Source organism: Nanorana parkeri, unplaced genomic scaffold (assembly GCF_000935625.1).
Source record: "Nanorana parkeri isolate BGI_ZX_2015 unplaced genomic scaffold, ASM93562v1 scaffold707, whole genome shotgun sequence".
Classification (NCBI taxonomy): Eukaryota; Metazoa; Chordata; class Amphibia; order Anura; family Dicroglossidae; genus Nanorana; species Nanorana parkeri.
This window is the reverse complement of record NW_017306975.1, coordinates 385463-395687: the sequence shown is the minus strand read 5'-3', so window position 1 is coordinate 395687 and position 10225 is coordinate 385463. Positions and strand designations below refer to the sequence as shown.

At 42.7% G+C, this 10225-nt stretch overlaps 1 protein-coding gene across 2 annotated transcripts in view; it reads right to left on the bottom strand.

Moving 5' to 3' along the window:
- STAT3 (signal transducer and activator of transcription 3) overlaps positions 1-10225 on the bottom strand; it is an 87653-nt gene that overhangs the window by 47730 nt on the left and 29698 nt on the right. For both annotated transcript variants that reach the window (XM_018563887.1, XM_018563888.1), the window contains exon 2: positions 1086-1229. In XM_018563887.1, the coding sequence (XP_018419389.1) occupies positions 1086-1213 (128 nt within the window). In that variant the 5' untranslated portion in view covers positions 1214-1229. The remainder of the gene's footprint in view (positions 1-1085; positions 1230-10225) is intronic.

Genomic DNA, 10225 nt, shown 5'->3' with positions numbered 1-10225 from the left:
CCACCCATACATACACGCATGCAAACATGCGTCGGGGACGCATACGTGCAAAAAAGACGATTGCGCCCATTACGCCGCACATGTTAGATATCGCCGCGAACGTCCGAGTGAGAGCAATAATTCTAGGGCCATCAATCACTGATAACACTAAACTGATGAGCGGTAAAAGCTTTTAAAGTGTCGCCTATGGCCAATTTTGGGTATGGTAATTTTCTGCGATTTCGCGGGTGCGCGCAATTTTAAAGCTTGACATGTTTGGTGTCTATTTACCTGACGTGACCCGATCTTTTATATTTTACCAAAAAACTGGGTAATAATAAATGTTTCCTAACAATGAAAAAAAAAATGTTTTTCAAAATTTACTGTAATTTTTCCTAATTATAGTAAAAAATAAAAACCCCAGTGGTGTTTAAATACCACCAAAAGAAAGCCCTATCTGTCCCCAAAAAATGGTGTAAAAATTCATTTCAGTACAGCGTTGCATGACGGAATAAACGTCAAAGTACCGCAGTGCTGAATACTGAAAAATGGCCTGGCCAGGAAGGGGGTCTAAACACCTGGTCTTGAAGTGGTTAATACTGTTAAAGTTGTTGTTGTAATTTTATTCTGCATAAAACATTTAACAGTGTAATTTCATAAAATAATTTAGGAGGTTGCATTTAGGGGGCAGAGTTAGGGCCGGGGCAGGTAGGGGTAAGTAACTCTTAAGTAGCTCAGGACTCGACATTTTGAGCCCTGATCTAAAGCATGGATAGCTTTAACTCTTCTGGGAGAACCTCCTTATTTTCATATCTTATAAAGACATTTTCAAACACATCCATTTTGTTTGAGGAACACAACTGTACTAATTTTAAAACTCTGGTTGCTTTAACCGTGAGCAGAGACATGTTTCTAAGCTAAATTCTGCCATTCCTTTTTTTTGTTAGCAGAGAGAAGTCTGCTAACAGAAATATCTGTATATTTGTAACTAGGTGTAATTCTCATTTTATTTCCTCATAAAAAACATCTTATTGCTAACAGACTTTCTATCCAATCAGCTCTGCTGAAGGTCTTTGTACGTAGAAAAGAAGAGAAAAAACTCTTACCAGTCCTGGCTCTCTATCCATGGTGCAAGGAACTGGCGTAGCTCCATGGGAAAGCTGTCGCTGTATAGCTGGTGAAGTTGTTCCAGGTATCTGGTGTCCAGCTGCTGCAACTGGTTCCATTGTGTCATCTTGTGGCACGGAGGTCTATAAAGGATGAGGGAGACTGTTAAAATCCAAGGCAAATTTCTATGAAAAGTATTATTATAATAATTTATATAGCACCCACAGTTTGCACAACACTTTACAATATAAGGAAGACATTACACAGTTACAATACAATTCAAAACAAGATGGATAGTTAGGAGGGCCCTACCCATGAGAGCTTACAATCTAAAACAATAAATCGAATAACATTTTCCGTTGGATGAACACCCTTAAAAAGTAAACATTAAGAAGCAACCTCAAGCAACCAGTAAAGTGGACCAGTGCCCCACTAATGCTAGCCAGGAAACATTACAGCTGCTCAAAAGTCACAGAATCATGTCATCTTAGGCTCAGTATTAGCTGGTTTAAAAGGTTTCTAAAAGAATCCCCATCACCAGGCAAACGCACAGATCAATCAAGTATTGTAAATGCTTACTTGCAGTGTTTTTCCTCTCCATTAATAGTTTTGTATTATTTTTCTAGGTGTCTTTGAACTTGCTAGGAAATTGGAGTATTGCAGAAGAGTCCCCTAACTAAGCCCTCTCTTTCCTTGCACATTATAGCACTCTCCTCTTCTGGGAGTGTCTTAATACTCTCTGTGCTGACCCAGCATCTCAGCCAATTCCCTCACCTCTCTAACATAACCTTTTATGTAGCTGCTGGGGAAAGAGCAAAGGGAAATACTACTGAGCTGGGGTAGGCAACATTCTGGGAGTTATTTCATTGATGTTGGAGTCTTTTAGTGTGTGCTGAAGGTTGCCTACACTTGCTATAAAGTAACCTCCGTAAGCCGGGCCACTCTAAAAGGGAAAAACCCATACATTTGATGTAATTCTTTTTATACCACCTATGTAGCTCCACTTCTAGACCAACCATTTCTGCCATTTACTAATTCCCGATTGTGTAATAATAAATGGGGTCATTGTCTTCCACTGTAGTGACGGGAAGAAAAAAAGAAAATCAACGAAGCAGGAAGGAAAATTTTTCTGGAACAAAATAGTTAGCAAACATTAAAACTGAGAGAGATTCCAAAGTCATGGATCGCTGATGGCATTATCAAATGTTGTCACAATATATTATGAATGAGCGTTTGTATGAAAAACTACCTGTGTGTGGCCAGCATTAGTGTGCCTGCTATACACCGTGCTAGATTGACTCCTGTTATCTTACTACAACTTTACTACAGGTGAAACTCGATTGAAATATCGTGCAAAAGTTCATTTATTTCACTTATGCAACTAAAAAGGTGAAACTAATATATGAGATAGTTCAAGCCGTGATTTGTCATAATTGTGATGATTATGGCTTACAGCTCATGAAAACCCAGATCCACAATCTCAGAAAATGTTTGGCAGTGTGGGCAGGTGCCAAGTCCTGCTGGAAAATGAAGTCAGCATCCTCATAGAGCTAGTCTGCAGAAGGAAGCATGAAGTGCTCCAAAATCTCCTGGTAGACGGCTAAGTTGCATTAGTGAAATAAATGAACTTTTGCACGATATTCTAATTTTTCGAGTTTCACCTGTATATGAAGAGAATGATTCAGAGTGGTTAGGGTCTGGAACTCGCTGCCGCAAGCAGCGATTTCAGCTGGGAGTGTTGAATCGTTCAAAAAACATTTCCTCAGAGACCATAACATAAGGTGTACAGGTACACTTAAATTGACAATAAAGTCCAATTTTCTGAATGCCAAGACCCTATAGAATATAATGGTGGTAGTTGCAAATTTTTATGTTGCGCAATATTAGCGCAACTCCTTATTAAACCCCAAAATTTAGTGATAAATTTAATTAAATGCCCCAAAACACAACAATACCAATTTTTTAAATGAAATATAAAAAGATGGTTACAATGAGTAAAACGATACCCAACATGCCCAGTTTACAAATTGCGTGCGTCCGTGAAACGGCGAAAAACTGTAGTACCCCAAAAAGTCCACAGAAGACGCTTTAAAAGCCCCCACAGGTCATCAATTTAGAGATACCCAAAAAAACTGGCCCTAGAATTATTGCTCTCACTCCGGCGTGCGCGGCGATACCCAACATGTGGAGCGCGTTCATCATTTTCATACGTAGGCGAACCCGACACGTGTTTACGTGGCGACGCGAATGCTTGCGGGGGACTTTTACATTTTTTTATTATTATATTTATTTTAATTTGAAAAACTTTTTTTTTTTTTACTTTGACTGCTATTACAAGCCCCCCCATGTGATAGCAGATGGTGGTGGCAGGTAATCTTTAAGGTGATGCTGGGGGTCCAAAAGACCCCCAGTGTCACCTTTACACTGGAAATAAGCTATTGAAGGGCGGCCCCTTCTTCGGGACACAGAAGCGATCTGGCGACAGGTAAGTCGCCAGAATCGTTTCTGTTGTAAAGCCGACAGTCGGCTCTACAAGTTTAAACAGAGTCCCGGTGGCAAAAGTCGCCGGGAGTCTGTTTACACAGCCCCGATGCTGGCGACGTACACTGTACGTCGTCAGTCACGAAGGGGTTAAATGATGTCTCTTAATCCGTTCTTCCTCTTCTTTCCTGTCCTTTTCAGCCTTCTCTCCAGCGCTGCGGTGGGTGTCTGATCCAGCGCTGACTCCTGTCCTTGCTGGCACTTTCGATCCCACGGTGCCTGCATGCGGGTGCACGCGTCCATAGACTTACCTTCGTCTCCCGGCCGAAAATCGGAACTGCGCATGGGCCCGCCTGAGCAGTTTCGGATTTTCGGCCGGAGCGCCCGGGAAAGACAGGTGTAACTTTAAACCGCTTTTAAAGAAGGTTTTGTTTTTTTTTAACATTTCGCATATATCTACAGATTGCTAGCAGTAGATATATGCAAAAACACCAGAGGCTTTAGAAACCCTTTAAGAACAGGATCACACATGGACTCATACACACGCATACACATGCAGAATCACATGCATACACACAATGGGTTGAACTTGATGGACCTGTGTCTTTATTTAACCTCAAAATACTACGTAACTATTGTTATATTAATGGTGAAGCAAAGGAAGTTAGTTAGTTCCCTATATAACCTGAACAACAAAATTGACAGTTGAAATTAAATACTTATTAAAACACACTGGTACACAATGCCTGTTTCTTCTTGTGTTAGGTTTATTGAAATATAAATGATGAATCAAATACTGCTTTTGGTACAAGACAATACAGAAACACAACTGTAGCAGATTTAGACTTGACGACAACAAATGACAAATATAATCTACGGTCTGTCTGCATGAACAAACAGCCTGATCAGTAAACTAACACAGACCATGATAACAGAACCGAGTAGTTTGTTCTCTTCAGTCTCCCTCACGCCTACCTGCCGTAGATGTGTCTCTATTAGACTGAAAGCTGCATATAATTGTTAGGATGTGACCCTGTTCGCCTCCTTGGCTAGTACCGAAGTAAATCAAGCATGTGTTGTACATACATAGGAGCAAGGAGTTGCTTGGTTCTAGTCCCAGATATACCCAAGTTTAAAGCTTTCCAGTAAAAGGGAAGGAGGAGTCTACCAGTAATCCTTGCACAAACAGTACTGACGAGTTAGCAGGAAAATACAGGTTTCTGCCACCCATATCTAATAAATCAAATCAAAGGTTTTACAGGCATTTCAAGAACTGTAGCAGCTGCAGAATCAGGGGCAATGACAATAGTTACTGGGACAGCCAGAGAGTACATCTCCCCAACAGGAAGACAGAAAGCAAGAAAATATGACAAGGGCTTTTTTTTCTTTTTTTATGTACACACTCAGAAATTACAAGTTAAAAAGCAGTGAATGCATCCATACTTGCAAAACTATATGTATTGTGGCTTTTTCAGTTGCTGTGCAGGCATCATACAAGACCTGGGATTCACTGTGAGACGCTGCATCTGCTTCACCGCTCTGTAAACTTCATAGCCCAGTGGTCATAGACAGGGCTGGATTAACATAGTGGCGGGTGGAGCTCCCGCTACAGGCCTGCCCCTGCAAATAGGCCAGGCCGACCTGAGTGGCGGCCAGCCCGATGGCAATCCTGAGCAGAGAGCGCCCCCTAAGAACCTGAGCATCCTCCTGAGAGCTTGCACAGCCCCCCCTAAACCAAGCACATCTTTCCTTAGACCCTGGATACATTAGGCCATGAATCCAGAGCAACACAGTATATAGCTTCATATTATTCTGCATTGCTGTATAAAGTATTGCTGGGATTTGTAGTTCTCTATAGCCGATGGTATTATTCTGCAGTGCTTTACAATGTTTCGCTGGTGCCATTCTGCATTGCTTTCTAATGTATTGCTGGGATTTGTAGTCCTCTTTAGTTGGTGGTATTCTGCATTGCTTTCTAATGCATTACTGAGATTTGTACTCCTCTATAGTTATTGCCATTATTCTGCAATGCTGTATAATTTATTGCAGGGATTTGTAGTCTACTATAGCTTGTGGTATTCTGCATTTCTGTGTAATGTATTACTGGGATTTGTAGTCCTCTATAGTTGGTGATATTCTGCATTGCTGTATAATGTATTGCTAAGATTTGTAGTCCCTCTACAGCTAAGAGTCAGTGGCAAAATCTACGAGGGTCACAGCGGCAACCGGGCCCTGGCGCTCAACCATTGACTCCAAGCTGTAGAGAGACTACAAATCACAGCTCAGACAGGAGGAAGAGGGCCCTGGTGAACGTCGCCATTTCCATAAAAAGGCCCACCAAAATCCTCAGCACCAGGCCCTGATGCTCTTAATCCCGCCCTGGTCATAGGATTTCTACACCTCTTACTCCCCAAATCACACCTAGGCGTATCGTTCACAAAACACGCAAACACAATGCGTTTGCGTCACCATTACTAGTTTAAAAAAAAAAAAATGAACAACTGTGGCCCAACCTTTTTTGGCTGTAGTTTTGGTCAGGGTCACAGGAGGACATTTACTAATGTTCTTCTGTGACCCAAAACTCAGCCTATAGCAGGCTATTGCCTGCTGTATGCTTACAGAGCAGAGCCGCACTGTCGGGATCCACCCCCTTACCTAATAAACAGCTGGTTCTGCCTCTCTATAACTGTGCCCGCCCCTCCAGTTAGCGCTTGAGTAACAGATGGGAATCTCTGTGTGGAGCGGTACCGCTCTCTGCAGGGAGAAAATCAGGAACTGAGCGATTGGAAACTGAGCATTCACAAACAGCCAGTCACATGTCGGCTCCAACTATGTGGATGAGTGCATTGTACTCTTCCCATAATTCCTTTGATGACACTCCAAACGCGGTCAAGCAAATAATTTTTTTCCACGCATTCACAAGCATGAGAACATGCACAAATGCGCTGGGGAAAAAAACACGGAACGCAATTTGCTACTACTTTCCCGCATTGATTTCAAATCGGTTCCTGGAAAACGCCAAAGGCAGGAAACCAATGCCCAGAAACGCACGTCAATGCGACGAGTGTTCCCGCAATGCTTAGGTGTGAATGGGGGCTAAGGATGTCATTATGCTCCTATATTTGCATAAGGGGCAGACACCATCGATGCACAGAAAAGTGCAGCAAATCAACTCCTGTCTTGTGTTTACCCTTGGTTAAAAAAAAAAACTGCATTTCTTTAACCCATTTGTTCTGCACTTCAATAGCTTATTTCCAGTGTAAAGGTGACACTGGGGGTCTTTTGGACCCCCAGCATCACCTTAAAGGAGTACCTGTCACCACCATCTGCTATCACATGGGGGGGCTTGTAAGCCCCCTCCCATGTGATAGCAGGCAAAGTTTTTTTAATTAAAAATAAAATAAATCTAATAATATTGAAAAAAATTTAAAAGTTCCCCGCCCCCGTGAGCACGCGCGTCGCCACATAAACACGCGTCAGATGCGCCTACCGTGTTTCCCCGAAAATAAGACACCGTCTTATATCTTTTTTGGCTCAAAAAAACACACTAGGTCTTATTTTTGGGGTAGGTCTTATTTTCTATTTTTTTATGTACAACAATCCACACTTATTCATGTAGAAAAGTCTACATGTATTCATGTACAAAAATACGGTGATCAGGGCAATCAGGGGTGCCGTACCTTTCCAAGAGAATTTGCTAACCAATCGCTGGCCAGAATGAGCGAAGAGCACTTTCAATATTGATTCCTCACAGGCGGAGTGGATTTGGTTTCACTCCGCCTATGACAGGAGCCGTCGCTATTGAGGAAGCATTGGCTTATGCGGCTCTGCTCCCTCTGGTGCCGTCTCGCTTCCTCTAGCGCTGGCTTCGTTGGCACCGCTGATTCTCTCCTGCCTCTCTTGCGGCTTTTCAGGTTCCCCCTTATGCCACCACCGGCCCTGGGAATGGTCACAACTAGGTCTTATTTTCGGGGTAGGTCTTATATTTTAGCAATTCCCAAAAATAGTACTAGGTCTTATTTTCGGGGTAGGTCTTATTTTCGGGGAAACAGGGTACGTATGAAAACGACAAGCGCGCTACACACGTTGGGCATCACCGCGCACGCCGGAGTGAGAGCAAGAAGTCTAGGGCCAGTATTTTGGGGTATCTCGAAATTGATGACCTGTGGAGGCTTTTAAAGCGTCTATGGATTTTTTGGTGTACTGCAGTTTTTCGCCGTTTCACGGACGCACGCAATTTGTAACCTGGGCATGTTGGGTATAGTTTTACTTGTTGTAACCTCGTCTTTTACATTTCATTAAAAAAATGGGTATTTTGTTGTGTTTTGGGGCTTTTAATGACATTTTTCACTAAATGTTGGGGTTTAATAAGGAGTTGCGCTAATATTGCGCAACCTAAACATTTGCAACTACCACCATTTTATTCAGTATAGGGTCTTGGCATTCAGAAAATATATAATGTTTGGGGGTTTTAAGTCATTTTCAGGCCTAAAATTTGGAATATAACATGGGTGCAAAAAAATGGAAAAAAGGCCTCAGTCATGAAGGGGTTAAACAAGTAACACTTGGCTTAAAAAGAGAAGAAGTAGAGAGGAAGGATTGGGTGGGGATAGAACTGACTGACAAAGAAAAAAATTGTTCCAACACAGAACTTCCTGTGAGTATTTGATTATTACTTTCCTTGGATAGTACCACCCATTCATCACCTCAAACGAACGCTGATGAACTAGGAAAGACGACACGAGTGAAACAGGGGTAACACAGCTTTGCAAATAGGCATCTATGCAGTTTTTACGCTGCAGGTTCAGTGCAAAAAAGAAAATATAGTTCTACTTTAAAAAGTAACCACTTTTGTTGAGAAAAATAAGTGAATCCCCTTTGGGTGACTGCAAGAATTTTGTTGCAGATTCCTACCTGTTTCTGTTTTTAGTAGGGATTTACCAATAGCATTTTTTCCAGACCGAGTACGAGTACTGATACTTTTCCTCAAGTACTCGCCAACACCAATTACCAATATTTCTGTGTCTTGACACTTTTTTTAAAACAATACAGACCAAGGATTTTAGGACAGTGGTGAAGTGCCAGGGCCTGGTCGCAGCTGCAAGCACTGCTTTCCTGGTAGTTCTACCACAGACTCCAAGCTGCAGAGGGACTACAAAGCCCAGCAATACATTAGACAGCAATGCCAAATGGCAACCGGCTATAGACGACTACAAATTCCAGCAATACAGATTATTATGAAGCTACATACTATGTGCTGCTCCACGGTGTCGGCCTAATGTCTCCAGTGGAGGATCTCAGGGTGGCTGTGCGGGGTCTCGCAGGCAGCATGGTTATCCAGGAAGGAGGAGGTGGAGATGTTTAAACAGGTGCCACAGTTCACAGGAAGGCTGCCGAGGTCCCAGCAAGCAAGGGACCTCAGGCAGCCGCTTCAGTTTAAAAATGTAAAGTGCCGGTATTGGAATTTAGTATCGGGGCATTTTCACAAGTACTCGGTACCGGTATTGGTGCTAGAATTCCTAGTTCTTAGGAAAAACACTTGAGGGTAATTTATCAAAACTGCAGCAGTTATGAATGACAACCAATCAGCTTTCATTTTCAAAGCTTAACTGAACAAACTTTGAGAGAAGCCGATTGGTTGCTATGGGCAACTACTCGAGTTTTCATAAATCCCTCCCTTTGTTTTAGCATGTCCTTTACAAACTGATTCCTGAATGGGAAGGTCTGTGTTCATTACAATCAGCTGGCGGACTTTCAGTGTAATAAGGACAGTTGTGGTATCGGCATCCCTTTAATAGTAATTAACCCCCTGACTCCCTGACACTTCAACTAAAGTGTCAGGCTCAGACAAGTAAAACTAAATAGGAGAAAACCCTTCACAAAAGGCAATCCAGCCAATTCATAATAAAGACTCAATATACAGATTCTTGCATAAATTCAACTGTGCTTGTTCGCTTTACATGTTCAGTTTTTTGTCAGTCACTACTGACAAAAGCCACAAAGAAGGTCAATAAATGTACCTTTTGTGCTCCCTCAGGAGAAGGTCATTTGAAAGTACCCCACTTTGGGCATCCCCCTGGGAGTGGCAGCACCTTGGTGAACACCCAGGGTGCCATGTACTGTCGGATTTACAAATAGGAATAACCCGTTCGCAGTCATCCACGCATTTATATTTTACTCACTGGACCCCCAACTTCATCACAGAGTGGTACGGGATTCCAGCAGGGAAGGCATTAGGAAGAAATCAGCACTTGCATTGACAACAATATTTGATACAGTGGTCATTTTATTTGTAAGCACTGGCATATGTTATGTGTACAAATCAACACACTTTCTCAAGTCTGGGTGTCAGGGGATATACAGCAGGTGTTGGGGATATGTCAGGGGCCCTATTTTGTTGTCTTTGCATATTAAGGCTTTAGAGCAGGGGTCTCAAAGTATCGGCCCACAGGCCAATAGCAGTCCGCCAACCGGTACTATGTAGCCCGCAGCCAGCTACACAAATCAGGCAAGCGGTCACGGACTGCGTTCCTAACTTGTGGGAGCAGCTACACAGTCTGCATCTCTGTCATGATGCTGGCTCGGTCGGCGTTCAGTTCCTTTTGTGCGGAGCTGCGAGCTCCAGCCGAAAGGATGTATTAGTAAGGTCTGCAGCAGA